Source organism: Egretta garzetta, unplaced genomic scaffold (genome assembly GCF_000687185.1).
Source record: "Egretta garzetta isolate BGI_Z169 unplaced genomic scaffold, ASM68718v1 scaffold219, whole genome shotgun sequence".
Taxonomy (NCBI): Eukaryota; Metazoa; Chordata; class Aves; order Pelecaniformes; family Ardeidae; genus Egretta; species Egretta garzetta.
In genome coordinates, this window is record NW_009260671.1 from 353,688 (window position 1) to 370,735 (window position 17,048).

Below are 17,048 nucleotides of genomic sequence, written 5' to 3' on the forward strand. Positions count from 1 at the left end.
CGGCACTGGCCCCAGGCTCTGCTCCGGGGGCCAGGCAGGGTTACAAGGGACTGGGCAGGCTCTTGCTGTAGGGAACAGGGCTGTGCCACAGTGTTCCCTATAGGGTTTTAGGGGGGGGAAGCAAGGTTGCAGGGCAGGGCTTTGCTATACTGGGCCTTGCGGGGCTATGGTGGGCTGGTCAGGGCTGTGCTATGCTACAAAGGCCCAAGGAGAGCCCTGCCACAGGGACTGAGCTGTGAGTGAGGTGGGAGTCACGGTCTGTGTGAGGGGACTGCAGGGCTGCGGCAGCCTGGGGGCAGCAAGGGCTGGGCTCAGCTGGGAAAATGGGGATGCTACCGGGGACACTGCAGCCCCTGCAGGGAAGCGTGCTGCCCTGGGCCCAAGGAGGGGTTGTTGGATCCCAGGTCTTAGCAGCAAAGACTGTCTGGATGCAGGAGCAGTGTGTGTGAGGACTTTTTCCTCTTTGTTTTTCAGATGCTTGCTCAAGTGCATGGTGAGCCCCAAAATCCTGACTCTTTTCGGAAGCTGTGCTGTGGCTGTGTCAGGAAGGTGAGTGGTGGAGCAAAGGGTGCCGTTGTCATGGGTGGATTTACTGGCAGGGCAGGGAGAGAAGAAAAAAAAAACCAAAAAACCCTTTAGCCTTTGCTTCCCTCGTTCATGATATCCTTTAGTACTTGTTGTTTGGGCTGTGGCCAGGAGGTGTCCCCTCTGGACACCTGGAGCTTTGCCGCAGGGTGGCTCCTCCCGTCCTTTTGCCAGAATCAAGAGACTTTTAGCGTAGAGAAACAGCTGTTTGAGTGCTTTCCCCTCCCTCCCAAAGTGCTAATGTCCCCGTTGCAACTTCCTAAGCTGTCTGCAAGAAAGACAAAGAAGAAGAAAGGCATATTCTGGGGCATTGAGGTGGCTGAAACACTCAGGTGGCATGGATGGGAACTCGGAAAACAGATGATTAAACACCTGATCTTGAAAAATGTTCATGAGAAAACCCAGAAGCTGAGCTACAGGTGCGTGGGAATTTTCTTTCTCCTTTGTACTCATCACACTCTCACTGCATCTTCATCCCTGCTGCTGTATCAGTCACATTAGCACTGTTGCTTGGATTCACCTGCCCTGTTTCCCCTTGGGCTATGTGCTGGAGACAGCATATGTACACTTAAGTAGCAGGACAGAAACCTGCTAATTCAGAAGCACAGCCCTTGTTCCTGGCAGGAGTCTTTTAAATGAAATGCCTTTTTTAAAAATTCTGTTTTGCTGATACTTCTGTCTGTGAGGCATTTCCAGTCTAGTGAGATTTGAATTGTGGATGTATGCCAGCCAGTCACTAGTGTGGCCTAAAACTATTGCTCCTGGGAGTCCCACTGGATGTCGAGCCACTCCAGCACTGCCTGTGACCCTCCCTGCTCTGAAAGTCAAATATTTCTGCCCACTGTGTTTTGCTCATGCTGCATGGCCTGGGAATGTAAAATACTGTTCAAGGAAGGGGTAGGTACTTAGAGCTGGGAATGGGTTTTAAGGATGCCTGGGTTCTGCCCATTTCTGTTGATTTGCTACTGAGGTACCCTTGGGGTCAGGTGTGTAAAGTGCTTCTAATTATGGGGTCTAGAGGTTTTGATTCTTTTTTCTGCTAACCTAACAACAGCTGTATGCCCTCAGACAAAATCTCTTGTTTTGATTTCGTTATCTAGATGTCCTTCCACGCGATTCTTCTTCACTGTTTTTCCACAGCCGATCATTCTGAGCCCTGGTATGTCCTTAACTCTGCCCATCGTTTTCCGTCCCACTGAAAAGGTAAAGTGGCACCATCAAAATTGCTCTCAGTGCTCAGGCTGGCTTCCAGGGGGGCAGTGGGCCTCTGCCTCTCTTGTCCTTTCTGATTTGTTTTCACTTGAATGAATTGGTCCTTAGGGAAGGTCCTAGCATAGAAGGACTGGGCAGCGTGGCCTTCCTGCTCTCCCCACATCTTCATCACCCGAGGGAGCCCTAGCCCCTGATTTCTCTGCAGACTTTGCCAGTAGTTATGGAGGGGATCGTCACAAAAAGTATTCTCAGTTTTTCATGTGCTGCGGCCATGAAATCAGTAAAATAAAGTGCTTGAACTGTCCACACCTGGTTTGATCTCAGGGAACCTCAGCTGGGTGGTTTTAGTGCAGAATTTTGGGTTTGAGGGGCTCACTCCCTCCTTTCTTAACAGAGATCCTGAAGCCTGTATGCTGAAGGGCTTGCTGATTTTTCTGCAAGGGATATGTCAGGGGCCTCCCTTCTTTTGGATGGGGTGGGTTTCTTTAAGCTTTGTTTTTAACAGCAATGATTCTTTTTGCCCAGCCCCTTTTCTAGATTTTCTGCTTGTTCCTTGTGTCTGTCTTGGAACTGAGTGTTGATCTCTGGCTCTTGTCCACAGCTATAAGTCTTTGATGTGCATCTCGGTCCTAGCCATAGAGCGTGATCATTAGGCATACTCCCCGTACCCTGCTCTCTTAGTATCATGGTTTTCTGATGACTGTTCAGTGTTCTGTTTATGAAATAAGCTGCTGGCCTTGCTCCATTTTCAGTGAATGGTTTGTCTGCACCATATCAATCGCTAGATTAGGAGGCCCATTTCCTTAGAAAGAGCGAGGACTGCGTGTGCTGCAGTGCCCAAGGTCTCTCCTTATTGTATAAGTGGTACTCAGGAGAGGTGACAGTTGAGGAACATGGAAGGCCTGTGTCTTGCAATTCTTTCTGTCTTAGCTGGTTAGCAGATTTCCTGGGGCTATTTATACACAGCGCTGTCAACGCTGCATCTTTAAGTTGTGTGTTATCTGCTTAGGCCTCTAGCTGACAAAGCACTTAATCAAAGACTAGTATTTCTGAGCTCAAGGAGAGGTTGTACATGCTTCATTTAAGCTGAATTGAGATCTTGAAAACACTGAAAGAAATCCATCTGCATCAAAACAAATCAGGTGAAACAAACGGTGCCTTCAACTGCTCTTTCTGAGGGTGTTTGTGTGTTCCCTGATAAAGTGTATGCCCGAGTACCTTACTCACTGCCTGCCTTTTCTGAGTGGTTCATATGCTCTCTGTCCTGCACAGAAGGCCTCCCTTGGTCGTTCTGTTACTGATGTCTTTTTCCAGCTCTCACAGAGGTGAAGGTGATGGGTGTTCATGGATGGAACTGCAGTACCTGCAAGATGGAGCCTACCTAACTGCTGTCTTCCCCTGCTTTTCTGTGCAGAGGGAGTATGAAGATAGCATCTGTTTTAAGAAGGCTGAGGGCGAGTTCTCTGTCACCCTACATGCTACACTTCCACGCCCCTGTCTGTCCTTCCCAGCTGCTGTCCAGTTGCCCATCTGTGCTGTCCACAATGTCACGGAGACAACATTCCCTGTGCGCAATGTTGGGTGAGTGAGATGTGGCTGGGCAGACTCTCTTTCTGTTTTGACAGATATTTTGCCACCTTCTTGGACTCTTCAATGAATGCAAATAATTTCAGTTGTTATTGGATCTGCTGGCTGCCCTAACAAGCAGCAGACCTCTGCCTCCTCTGCGGTCACAGCAGAAAAGGCAGCAGAAAAGATAGTACAGATCAGATCTTGCTGTGGGCACGCTTTGGCACCTCACATTTGTTTCCAGCACATAACTGAGAACAGTAGTTGGGGAGCAGCATGGTGTCCCACTGAGAAGATCCCACAGCTACAGGAGAGGCTTGGGCTTCTAGCTAATCAAAGGCAGCCTGCCTAGTCTGGGCAGGAGAGATGGAAACCTTTTAGTCTTTCTGTGACTTGATCTCTCTTCCTTCAGCACAGGAATGCTGTAGGGATGGCAGTGGAGTTGCTGGTGCTTGAGCTGACCTCTTTGATTTGGAAGCAGGCAATACAGAAGTTGGAGAGTCTCTCCAGTGCCTGCTTTTAGGTTCACGGAGCTGCCCAAAGCAGCAGCAGTATTCTGTGGCTTGGACTCATCATTTAGGAACAAATTACGCTCCCAGTTACCAAGGACTGTCTTATTTTAATAAGGGAAAGACAGCCATTCAGTCAGTATTGTAGAAAGAAAAGCAGTAAAGAAGTTCCTAGGTAGGATGGAGGTATACTTTCAACCATTTACAGTGAGGACAAAATAACCTTTACTAGTTGGAAAATGGCCTGTGCTCCCCAAAGCAGTCAGCTGACACAGTAGGAGGGTGGAAAAGACAGAGGGCATACGTACCTTAAGCAGAGCAAGGTATCAGCCAGAAACCACTTCAAGTGATTCATTCTTCCCTTAGAAAAATCATTTGTGCTGACTGAAGGGCCCAGGTTGGTGGACGATATGGATGATAAGTAACATACAGCTTGGAGTCAATAAACTATTGAAAGCTGATGGTATGTCAAGTTCTTTGCACAAATCAAACAAGCAGAGGGAGTTCTGGAGAGTTGAATGAGGTGTTAGAAAACAGTTCAGTCCTCTCTTCTCACCTGGGCATATAACAGAAGAACAAATATTCATTTGGAATTAAGTAGCAGCAAATTTAGATACAGGAAAAGCAAATACTTCATTCTGGAGCTGACTTGGTTGCTGTCACATGATGAAGCTGAGAAATTTTATGGCCATTAATAAAGTTCTTAGATGTAATAGCTAAGATTCATTAAAGTGTGAACAGAGTGTTTGCAGAGACTAGAGACAAATTTCTTCCCAGCATAGCATATTTGGCCAGATGCATTAGGGATTCTGCCATTTGACATTGGTTGCTTCACATCCTAACTGAATAACCCATTGGGAAAGGTCCATCCTATGCGTGATCCCACGGGCAGCAAAGAATCCATTCATCTCCTTAAAATGTATCTCCACTTCCCAGTGATCTTGTTACTGTGTTTGCCTGGGAGATGCCAAGCCCTTTCTACATGATTCCTGACTGCGGCATGCTGAACCCAGGTGCTGAGTGCAATGTCAAGGTGGTCTTCCAACCCAAAGTGGCTGCTGTGTATGATGTGGCAGCAACATGCTGGTTTGGAGGTGAAGAGAAACAAAAGAGGACTATCCAGCTAAAAGCCCTGGGTGAGTCTGTCTTACATTTAACATTGAAAGAAATGTGTAGTGTCCCTAGCTGTGGAATAGCATTCCACAGTTGGCTCAAGCCACTGATGAGCAAGTCATCGTGCCCCTGTACTCGGTGCTGGTGAGGCCGCACCTTGAATACTGTGTTCAGTTTTGGGCCCCTCACTACAAGAAGGATGTTGCATTGCTGGAGCATGTCCAGAGGAGAGCAACCAAGCTGGTGAGGGGTCTGGAGCACAAGTCATATGAGGAACGGCTGAGGGAACTGGGGTTGTTTAGTCTGGAGAAGAGGAGGTTGAGGGGAGACCTGATCGCCCTCTACAGCTACCTGAAAGGAGGCTGTAGTGAGGAAGGGGTCGGCCTCTTCTCCCTGGTAACAGATGATAGGTCAAGGGGGAATGGTTTGAAGCTGCGCCAGGGCAGGTTTAGGTTAGATATTAGGAAAAACTTCTTCACTGAAAGGGTTGTCAGGCTCTGGAATGGGCTGCCCAGGGAGGTGGTAGAGTACCCATCCTTGGAGGTATTTAAAAGAAGGATAGATGAGGTGCTTAGGGACATGGTTTAGTGGTGGGATGGCAGGGTCAGGTTAAAGGTTGGACTCGATGATCTTAAAGGTGTTTTCCAACCAAAGCGATTCTATGATTCTATGATTCTAAGTGAAGCCCGTGGTTTGAAAGTGGCCTGTGAAATTCTCTAATATACTATTGTCAGTTTGGAAGTGTGATCTGAGGAGATGGTAGGGTCCAACATGCCCTGTGGCATAGTTTTGCCAAACTAGCATTTCTGGAGCCTGCTTAAGCTGACAAAGGGGAAGAAATGAGATGAGTTCATTGGCATAATGAAAAAACCTCCAGAAACCGCTGGTCTTGTCTGCACTTGGTCTCTCCTATCTGTCCATGGTAGACAGAGAGCCAGAGGGAAATTTCTAAAGCTTTCTGGATGCAAGCTAGGATAAGCAATGGTTTCATTAGCAAGTCCTTGCCTTAAGTGCCTTAAATTGCCATTGACAAACAAGAGATGTGACTCTGAGTTTATTAAATTAGGGCTGGAAGGGAGCTTATTTGGTTCAAAGCAGGGCCAACTTTGAAGGTAGATCCCATGTCAGGGTTACCTTGAGGTTGTTCAGAGGCTTGTCCAGCTGAGTGTTGAATATCCAAAGATGGAGATTCCACCTCTCTCTCTTAACCCAGTGTACAATTCCTTTTAACAGCCAAATACCCCTACCTGCGGGTGAGTGTGACAAAGGAAGAGTATGAAGGTGTACAGCCTGGGGAGTTTCAGGATGTGCTGTGCTTTGGATCAGTGCCAGTGGGGACAACAGTGGAGAAATGTGTAGAAATCTTCAACATGTCCATGGTATGTGGAGAGAGAGACTGCTTCTTGGGAGAAGTTGGCATGCTGGCGTGTTTCCCTGGGCTATGTGGTCTTGAGTATCTCCCCTAATGCTGTGAAAATAACCCAAGCAGGAGTGCAGATAAAACAGATGATGAGCCTTCCCCTACCAGCCAGATCATTCACCCTTGCCTTCCAGCTACAGTGCTAGAAACTTATCCATTTGTGGCATGGTATGGCAGTTCCTGCCTGCTTCCCACTGTGCTTGGTTCAGATCAGGCAGCCACTCTTGTCCTCCACATCCTGCAGCTCTCCTGCTCACACTGGACAAGCCCATCTGTCCTGCATGGCAGCTGTGGCAGTCTCAAATTGGTGTGCATGTATCCCAGGCAGTTGATGGATCTTCTGTTGCACTGCTTCTCAGTGGACTGCAACCTGCTGAATTGCTCTGAGAGTCAAGTGGGCTGCATTTGAGCACCTTGTTCTCTTTGCCAGCTCAGCCCATCAGAGCCCCATTTGAAGCTGGATGCAATCAGAGACTTCTGGCATGGATGACAGCGGTGCTGGCTTTTCTGCAGGCTCTGCAACTTGAGAGTGACAAAGACATACTCAGTTGTTGTACTCTTAATATTCACACTACAGTGGTGCTCAGCATCCCCAGGCAAGGATTAGGACCTTCTTTAAGGGCTTTGAGGAAGGTGCAGAGTGTCAGTCGGGTTTTGTGACAAGAAAATCCCCAGACAAGGTGGGACTGTGGATGGAGATAAATAAGTTATCTGCCTGCCTGTCCTCCTGGTCACAGGAGTCACTTAGGCTACTTTGGCCCTTGGGGACACCTTGAGCCATCCTCCCCCTACCAGGAGGGATTCACCAACCCCAGAGACCACCAGGACGTTTTGCTGCAGCTGACTGACTTCTGAGCGTATGGTGGGAGCTTGCTGCCGGCAGTGCTCCAGCAGCACAGGGTTGCAGACATTTGCACAGCATTTCTGTGCTGGGCTGCAGTAGCCTTGGTGTTCTCAGTGGTGTTCAGCTCTGCTGAAAAGTGCAGTTCTTCACTGATCAGTGTTCTGCATTCAGAGCCTTTCTGGCTCCTGTTGGCTCCTTTGTTAACCTGTTTCTTTTCTGCTTACAGGTAGATGCACCATGTAGGATAGAAAGAGCAAAAGACCCTCTGCTTCAAGATCATGTTTTCTCCTGTGATGTGTCCCATGGTGTTGTGCCTGCCAAAGGGAAGCTGGTCTTGTGCATACGATTTCAGCCGCAGACAGTAGGAGCACACAGTACTGACTATTTCACTATCACATCTGCTGGATGCCTCCTGCAGACTGTCCTGAAAGTGGTTGGCTCATGTAAAGGTACCAGAGTGAAAGCCTTCCCTGTTTCTCCCTGTCTTCTTCTTAGCACTACAGGGCAAGGGCAAGTGCTTCAGGAAGGACTAGGGACTGTCACAGCCCTCAGTCATATACTTACCTTCTGCTGGGATTCAGGCTGTCCCTTGTGTACCATTTGGGCTTTTTACTTGCTTGAGACAGTTGTGAGACTGTTGGAAGTGAATGTCCAGCTGTTTGCTGGGAATGGTGGGTTTGCTGATGAGGTGATTCTGGTTTGGGAAGATCAGTAAGTGCAGCAATGGCTTGCGACATGTTGACAGAAACAGCTATGACAGGTCCGGGATCTGTCTTGCATGTTGTTGTGCTAGGTCCTTTGGTGTCCCTGCACCAATATTCTGTGGACTTCAGCTGGGTCAATCTTGGGGAAAGTTTGATGCAGATCCTGAAAATCAGCAACACCTCAGATGTCCCGGCCTATTACCAGTTTGATATAGATGGCAGAGGGAGTGTCTTCTCCTTGGATCGCCCCTGTGGAGTCTTGGAGGGCACAACAACACTAGTGCTGAAGGTGACCTTTCGACCTACTCACCCTATCAGCTATCACCGCAGAGTGGTGTGCCTTGTCCACCATCAGGTATGAGAGGCAAAGGGTGGTTTTACCATTGTGATAGCTCAAAGGGCTCTTCCAGTGTAACCCACCAGGGCTGGCCTCTCCCACTGCCCCACTGGAAATCTCTTCCCACTGCCCCACTGGAAATCTCTTTCCACTGATACCTGTCCTGCACTCTTGCTGAGCAGATTCCCCATGGTGTAGGTTCCTATTGGCAGCAGAGGGCTGATGCAGACAGACAGTCAGTAATGCCTACAGGTGGGGTGAGGTGCATCCTTTGTGGCTCCTGTCCATTTAGGTCTCTGAGTTAAATTTAGCTGCACAGCTGTGCACTGAGTGCCTTCAACTTTCACTTCAGTTTCAATAAAGTTCTTGGGCCACGTCGAGACATGAAGTAAATGGTGGTCTAACACTGCAGATGCTAAGCCTTTCCCAGGCATGGTTTTGGAAGTGAGGTACTAGGATGGTGTAACTCTCAAAGCAATCAGATGGACAATTTATTTCTTATGATCCTTTCTGGTGTTTTCCCAGGAACCCATGTACGTGGACTTTTTTGGTACCTGCCATTCAGACACAGCTAAGCCAGCCATCCTTCAGGCAAGACACCTCTCCTGGTACCGAACCAACATGGTGAGGGGACTGACCTTCTATCCCCCTGATATCCTGAGTGTGATGCTGAAGGATGGGAAGTTGCAGATGGATGAAAAGGGAGCTCTCATGCTGCCCCCTGAGGTATGAGCTGCCCTCCCTGGAATCTAAGATACTCCCGTGCTGTTTTCTGCAGATGTTGGGCTTCTGTTGCACAGGCCAGACAGATCTAGAAAGGCTTGCAGAAGACTGACTGCTTTAGTATCTCTGCTGTTAATGTTCCCAGCACGCATCAACATTATCTGTGTCAGTTGGGTCTTACCCAAGCTCAGACACTACGCCACTTTCTGGCTTTAACTCAATCGCAGGGTCTTCCTTTGCTTCATGTAGCTTCAGATTGAAGACTCACTTACAAACAGGAGCCTCCTTGAAGCCTAGGCTTTGAGTTGTCCTGGGAACTGTTACTGAATTGCATCTTGCATGTCCTCTAGCTTGTGAAGCAGTCAGGACTGTAGTGCCTGGTGTCTCCCACAGGCACACTTCCCCTGCTCACACTGAGATGTCTCCGTCCTGTAGATCCCTCAGGACAAGCCTCCCAAGGAATACTTTGAAGCCAACTCCATGACTGAATACTTCCATGATGGTGTAAGCAGCGACCTGGCCTTGTTTCCACCTCATGTTAGTGTCAGCCCCAGGGAATATGATTTTGGTTGCTGTGTGCCACTCCACAAGGTAGAACCGCTTCCTCTCTGTGTGACCAACCACACCAAAGGGAAGATTACTGTTGCCTGGACTCCAAGTCATGGCAGTGCCTTCCAAGTGAGCCCCGAAACCTGTGACATCCCACCTTTGAAGTCTTCAGCCTTCCGTGTCCTTTTCCATCCCACTCAGCTCAACAGTCTCTATGCAGCGGAGCTGGAAGGTTTTGCCTTCTACAAGGTTAGTAGGAATTACTAAGGCCAATTTCCAGAGAGGGCCTGGCAAGAGACTACAGGCTAAAGGCTTCTGGGGGAGTTAAAATTCAAATGGAACCTTTTCTTTTCAGTTTGGCAAACTGGCATCTTTACTAAGTCCTTTGTCCACTGTTTTGATACACTGGTGGCTTAAAATTTCTCCTTCACCTGTGTCCTGGCAAAGATAAATCAGCAAAGCAAGCCACAGCTCATGTGTATAGACAGTACACTTGCTCTTATCACAAGTGAACATGAAGTAACGTGCACCTCACTGAAGGAGGTATTGCTGTGAACTACTGCACTATTAGCATAGACAGGAGCCTGCACAAGGATGGTTGTTGTGGCCTGGGTGATGGGCAGTAACTTGGGTTTTGTATCTGGCCCTCCACATGTAAAGCTGCTGAGGGCACTGTACATCACTGCAGCCTCTCCTCCCGTGTGATGTGGAATTTGAATCACACAAGGCAGGAGTTTTAGCACCCAGAAGCTTCCTGGTAGGTGAGAGAGATCTTCATTACATTGTTAATTACCCCTCTTGTGGTTTGGGGTTTTTTTCCCTTCTAAGCCAGTGTGGAGGATACCTGGGAATAACCTTAGAGTCATGAGTTTCTTAGGCTCATGTAAAGGATAGATGATTATTTTCAGTGACTCACCGTTAAGTGCTAACTTTAGCATCTGCAAGTATCTCAAACTGCACTAGAGTGCCTGTAGACGCTCCTTCCTTGCAGTATCACAGAATAGCTTGGATAGGTCCTTCTACTTATAAGTCACTCAGTGGTCTTTTGGGTCTGAAATGTAGCTATTTTGGAAAGCAGCACTCATGTTCCTCATCCAGCACCAGTCAGTCCTTCTTCCCTGAAAAAGTCAATTCCTCAGCCCAAGGGATGTTATTGAAACAAACTGCTGCTTGTGATGGTACATGCACTTGAGGGCGCCTTGCCACACTCCCTTACCACATACACTCTGTTCTGTCCCTTGCATGCCTGTAGGTGCTGAGACACTACAGCAACATTGAGGAGGATGCCACCATCTGTCCATCCTGGTGCCTGACTGTCAGGCTGAGAGCACACACGTATGAAGCAGAACGGGAGCACTTCATCCCACAGTACATCCTGGATGTCCCCAAGGTGTGTAACTAGTTGACGTTTGGATCTTTGCAGAGACATTCAGTGTTTATCTCTGAAGTCTTTACCTTGTCTCCATTGCACCATCCTGAGATGTGGCTGAGTGGTTTCTGATGGTGTGGAGACTCCTGCTTTGGTACAGAGGTAGGATGCTCTTTCTCCCGCATTAGCTTCCCAGCCTTCAGTGTGTCAGGTTGCATTGAGTATCTCATAAGGTCAGAGAGGAAAGCTGTTGGGATCTCCTTCCTTTCTCTTTAAGTGGACATAGGCACTGACAAGGATGCTTAGTCCTCTCCCAGGAGCCTCAGACACTGAGTGCACTTAGGCATATGGAGGGCAGCACGCAGAATCCGCACTTATTGAAGATAAGTGGTTGCAAAGTATAGCGGAAGTTTCCCTGACTCTTCCTGCTGTTTCTGTAGGACAAATTGTTGTTTGTGTGGGGTATAGTGAGATCTGACCCTAGGAAGTATGAATAGTCTTGAGAACCTCTTAGAAAATCTCCTCAGCTAGTTCAGGACACACAGCCTGAATCTCATATGCATGAGCTGGAGCAAATTCCAGCCTGCTGGAATTCTTAATCCAGGAGGTCACTATCCATGCAGACACTGCAGGCCCCAGCAAGCAGCTTGCTTCTTGGATGAAAAGAAAGCATTGCATAAGTAAAGTAGCTTCATTGGTCCCATGAGACTATGAAAGATGAAGGCCACTGTGGGAAGGGAAAAGACCATAATTTGTAAACCCTTGAGTGATTTCCTTTCTTTCCTTGAAGAGAAGCAGTTATGAAGTTTTCCACAGATTCAGGATAGTGCTTATTGGAACCTGGAATTCAACATAGTGAAAGCTTTTTCTTTAAGCTGTTTTTTTAAACCCAGTGCAAACAGCCCTTCTTGCTTCTCTCCACCAGACTTTTCCTCCTGTGGCTCCTAACACTGATACCTGCTGCAGTATGCTGCTTTTGAATACGGGCACTTCGCTGATAACCTTCAGTGTGAACCAAGCTGCTTGTCCCTCTATTTTGCTCAAGCCCCACTCAGGACACATCATTCCAGGGGGCCACCAGATTTTCTTTCTCTCCACTCACCCAGTTAACACAGTCTCACAGCAGCATGTCCTGCCTTTGCAGCTGAACTCTTGTCCTGGATACACCAAGGTAGGGAGAGGGAAGCAGAAAATGGTGAGAAACATTTTTTCCCTCGTTGTCTTCCCTTTTCACAGTGAGTTGCACTGTGACCCCTGTTATATCTCCTAATGGTTAGTCTGGATTTTTCCCTTTGGAGATAGGAATGAAATAACATTTTCAATATTTAAGGTGGGGTCAACATTGTAGATAGAAGGTGCTTGTGGTACCAGACGTCCTGTACCCCTTGTTCCCTCGTGTTTCCATCTCCTGGAATGCACTATACTATGCTTAGGGCCCTCCTTGACAGCACAACCCAAAGTCCTTCCCTCTCTTCCTTCAGACCCAGTTTTTTCTTGCTTCCCTCTTAGAAGGAGCAACATCTTTGCAAGGTCCCTCCAGAGGTAGCTAAGGCTTCTAGCTGATGTCTGTTTCTTTTCCCTTAATTCCACAGGAGATTGCTCTCCAGAGTTGTGGGGAGTCCCTTCTTTTGCTCTTAGAAGGTGATGGAAATCTATACTTCAAGCCTGTCTATATAGGGACCTCATCTACACGACTGTATACCATAAAAAACTGCACAAGGCTACCCATGGTTTTCACATGGAAGATCCATCAGTCTGACAGCAAGATCCTGTCTGTCAGCCCTACTGCAGGGATCCTCCAGCCCTGTGAAGCCATGGTAAGTTCAAGTTCTACCCAAGTTGTATTTTGCTCTCTACAATACAGCTGTGGAGCGTTTAGAGCAGAAATGTGAGGGGTGCCAATCACTTGGTCATTAATGCCAAAGTTGGAGAATACCAGTCAGTGTCTTGGCTTGGGTCACTAGCCAGAATCTGCAGTCATGCTGGTTCTCATCACGTGGATGCTCCTTGACTACAGGACCAAATAGTTCTTAAACCTGTGCTAGATAATGATACCCTGCATGGGAATAGGCATTCACAGAGCAGCAATTTTGTTGTGCACCGGGAGATGGTAATAGACAGAGGACAAATAAGAGCATGAGAGAGTTTATGATGTTCTTCTGTTCTCCCATCTGTAAATTCAGGTTCTAAACAACTTCTGAATTCCCTGAGTGCTTTTTGAGAGTAGTGAGGACTAGCATATCTCTACAGCCTGTCTTTGAATATTGGAATGTGCATTCCCAATATGAACCTTTGATACAGGCAGAGATGGTGGAGGATTGAAGTAAGAGTGTCTCCAGAGTTCTCTGGAGTGGACTAGGTTAGCTGTAATGGAGGAAGGGGCTGCGCATTGAATGCAGCCATTGTGGGGTATAGGCTTGGCTCTGATCTGGAGCTCTTGTGAGTGCTCTCCTTCCCTCTTGTGATTTCAGGCTCAGGCGTGGACTTTTACTCCTGACAAGGAGACCAAGTATCTGCTGCGAGCTACGGTGTTTGTGAGGAGGAAAAGCTCAGACCCTGTGTCTCCCAAAAGTGTCTGTTATGCCTTACGAATTGTTGGAGAGGGGGTGCTGGGCACCATCAGGGTAAGGAACTGGGGCCCACGGAGTAGCAGGAGGGGTACTAGGGTGGCATGGGAGTCTTGGGCTTTCCCTTTTTGCACAATCTGTGCTGGAGACAACCAATAAGGATTTACAGCAAAATTCCCAGACATTGCTTTCAGTGGAGATGACAGAGATGATTCTGGCAGCCTAATGGCAACAGCATGATGTGAATGTCCTGCCAGTTCAAATGTGACCTTCTTGAATCTTCTGAGATCACTCTCAAATCCTCTGTTCCAGACTGAACTGAGCAAACAATTTGGCTCCTTGGAACTTCCAGCTCTCTCCTCTCCTTCTGCCTGCTCTCCTTCTGCCTGCTCTCCTTCTGCCTGCTCTCCTTCTGCCTGCTCTCCTTCTCCATTTATTCTGCTGTCAGTCCAATTTCTAACCGTAGTGGACCTGACTGTTAAAGTCGTGTGGCCACAATGTAGGTTTCCTCCTATTATCTGCAGATCTGTGCAGACACCTTCATTTTCAGGCAGGTTTCTTAAGGAATCAGAGCTAATAAAATATTATTTTGTAAGTAATTGTCAATCATGTTGGATGGATGGGTAGAAAGGTCTCAGAGGTATTTAGTCACTATAAATTGCATGTGAGTGGTCGACTAGCCAAAAGAGAGGGGAACCCTTAATGCAGTCATGGAAGGATCGGCAGACAGAGCTCAGCCCTTGTGACAAGCGCAGCTGGCCAGTTAGTGACCTCAGACCCCTAAATGTGCTGCATCTTACCCAACAAGCAGCCTAAATAATGGCAGGAGAAAGCATTTGGAGGACAGATTGAGCCCCTTTCAGCCCTGTTAGAACATCTTCCAGGACATGCCAGGTCCTATACAAAGTAGGGAGCCCTTCGCACTGCACTGTGCATGCCAAGGGATCAGCTTGTGGAGAGATAAGTGGTGGCTACACTTGACTGCTACACTTGGCATGTAACTGTCCTTTGCATGGCGGATTTGAATTCCAGGCACAAAATGAACACCTAGACCTTGGAAATGTTCTGGTTGGTGACCCACAAAGCTGCAGCATTGTACTACTAAATGATGGGATCTGTTCTTTGAAGTACATCCTCAGCGTGGAACAATTGATCACCGGGCCTTGTGAGCCTGAGGAGGTCCACAGCGATCCACTGGGTGGGTACTGTAAGGAAATTAGCACGGGATGGGGCCTTTGTCTTCTCTTCTTTTCTGCAAAAATGTTCTAGCATGAACACAGAGGTTGGGCTGCTTGCTGGCTAGACTGCATTGATTCTCTTAAGTGCCCTGAGGTACCCATGTTTTGTACGATAAAAGTATTCTTGAAATGTGACACAATCTCCGCGTGTGGGTACAGCAAAGCAGCTTGATTTGTGCTGTGCAAGTCACATTTCATTATCATGTTAACTTTGCAAAATCCTTACCTGGAAACATAAGTAGCTTCCTGTTCCCATCACTTAATCAGAAATACCTGTGCTATTCTTTTGCTCGAAGTTTATTTTTTGCATGCATGTGTATAAATTTGGGCAAAATCAAAGCAGAAAGGCTTTTTTTACATTTAGTAAGGGCAGGAGAAAATTATTTTCATGTGCTAGGAGACTGTTATACTTCAAAGATCCATCTTGAAGCACATATAATTAAGTAGAACAAAATAAGAGAGTCTCTTCAGAGAGAATTTCAACTGCATGAGCTTCCCTCATAATCCAGTGGTAAAGGGGCTACCCAGACCCTGGGATGTAGCAATAAGATAGCCAGAAGTCAGACGGAGTTATCCCACCAAGCACATCACTGGTAAAATGGCAGTTACAATCCCGTGTTGGTGCTTGCACTTTGCAAAGGATGTGAAGGTGCTTTTGCGTGGAGGTGCACAGGGGTGCAGAGGGCAGTTGCTGAAACAATGCCGGCAGGCTGTGTGCACAATCACCCTGTGTGAGTGTAATTTACATCATCTTATGTAGGAAGGAAGAGATCCTCAACGACAGAGAAGTATCTGCTCCTTTGCTTAGGGATTTGCTATGGGTGACTCTTCTATCTTGCTGGAAAAAGCATAACCCAGAGCCCAACAATTGAAGTTAGACCAATTTGGACCTTGAAATAAGATGCAATTTCTCAGCAGAGAAGGGAGTTAAACAAAGGAACTTTGCAGGAAAAACAGTGGGTTGCAACCCTTAGCTGCCTTTCTGGAGGACCTCCTCTGAGGAAGCTCCCTGTTCTTTGCTGGCCAAACTCTGGTCTTGCTGGGTACTCCCAATGAGCTGCCTACAGTTGCAGTCTGGGAATCCCAACTTCAACACCTGGAGCTGGTCCTAACAATTAGGCACAGGAGGGCAGTGGCTTGAATGTAGGTAGGCTTGGGGAGCTGCTTGCTGAACACACATGTGGTGTGAGAGAGAGCAGTCATGCCAAAGAGCTCATACCATCTCTTTTCTCCTACAGCTCTAGAGCTGGAACAGTCCAGAGGGACAATCCCCGCAAGGTCAAAAGCTTTTGTCCGACTAACAGTCAGGCCAGCCCGTCGCCTGCATTACACCTGGTCAATCAAATATGCTATTTGCACCCCCACAGGTGAGAGAGGGGTATTTTGGGAAAATCATTCACTCCTAACCAAGTAGACTGCTATAACAGGTTCAGCTGCAGAGTTCCCAGTGTATGAGTCCTGCCTGAAGAAATCTCTTTGCTGAGCAATTCACCAGAGCCAGGTCCTATGTGCTGTCCCCTGTTTGTTGCCCCTTTTGGGGCTAGATATGATTGAGCCATAACACACAGACAGTGAGAGCTCCAAGTTTCCTGCTGCTGTGGTCACAAGATTCCCTGCTCCTCTGCATGACTGCGGGCTTTCATGATGTGTCCTGAAACATGTTCTGAGAGCTTCATGCAACCAGTCCTATGCAGCTGGGGTGCTTTTTGCAGATCTGGATTGGTCCCTGTATGAGAAAGAATGCAATTGAACTAGAAAAGGCATGGAGAAGGGCAACAGGGATGTTCAGAGGTGGGGAACAGTGTTTGTATGAGAGGAGACTAGTTAGACAAGGATTTTCCAACTTGGAAAGTGGCGAATGGCAATGCCACTTGAATGGTGTGGAGAAGACAAGATATAAACAACTGTTCATGATTTTTTTAGTGTGAAAACAAGGGGCACTTCATAAAATGACTAGGCTGGAGGCTTAAATCAAAAAAGGGGGGTTTCACATAGTGCAGAACTAAACTGTAAATACACTGCTTAAAAGCATGACATTCACAGCCTTTTGGTGACTTCTAGTTGTACCTTGGTTTCTGCATTTAGAAGTCAGTGGTTTACAAGTTTTCAGAAGCTGCCAAAGAAAAGATTGTGTGCAAGTCCTGTTTGTTCTTTCTTTGGTCTGGGTAGGGCCTCTCTCCCTTTTGGTGTACCGAACAGCTGTCCCCTGATGGTGCATCACTACTTTTTGGTGTTTCTTTCTCTCCCAAGCTACAGATCATCTGAACACAAAAGAGGAGCAGCAGCCCCTCTGCTGCATCGTAGCAACA

At 47.5% G+C, this 17,048-nt stretch overlaps 1 protein-coding gene across 1 annotated transcript in view; it reads left to right on the forward strand.

Annotated features, from left to right (window-relative positions):
• Window positions 1-474: 474 nt before the first annotated feature.
• Window positions 475-17,048, forward strand: part of CFAP65 (cilia and flagella associated protein 65) — a 32,867-nt gene continuing 16,293 nt past the window's right edge. Inside the window, 17 exon segments of the mRNA XM_035901107.1 lie at window positions 475-549; window positions 850-1,004; window positions 1,686-1,788; window positions 3,212-3,378; window positions 4,812-5,011; window positions 6,222-6,367; window positions 7,479-7,701; window positions 8,046-8,311; window positions 8,819-9,019; window positions 9,452-9,814; window positions 10,818-10,955; window positions 11,860-12,105; window positions 12,527-12,751; window positions 13,406-13,558; window positions 14,534-14,699; window positions 15,978-16,106; window positions 16,990-17,047. Of these exon segments, the coding sequence (XP_035757000.1) occupies window positions 475-549; window positions 850-1,004; window positions 1,686-1,788; window positions 3,212-3,378; window positions 4,812-5,011; window positions 6,222-6,367; window positions 7,479-7,701; window positions 8,046-8,311; window positions 8,819-9,019; window positions 9,452-9,814; window positions 10,818-10,955; window positions 11,860-12,105; window positions 12,527-12,751; window positions 13,406-13,558; window positions 14,534-14,699; window positions 15,978-16,106; window positions 16,990-17,047 (3,014 nt within the window).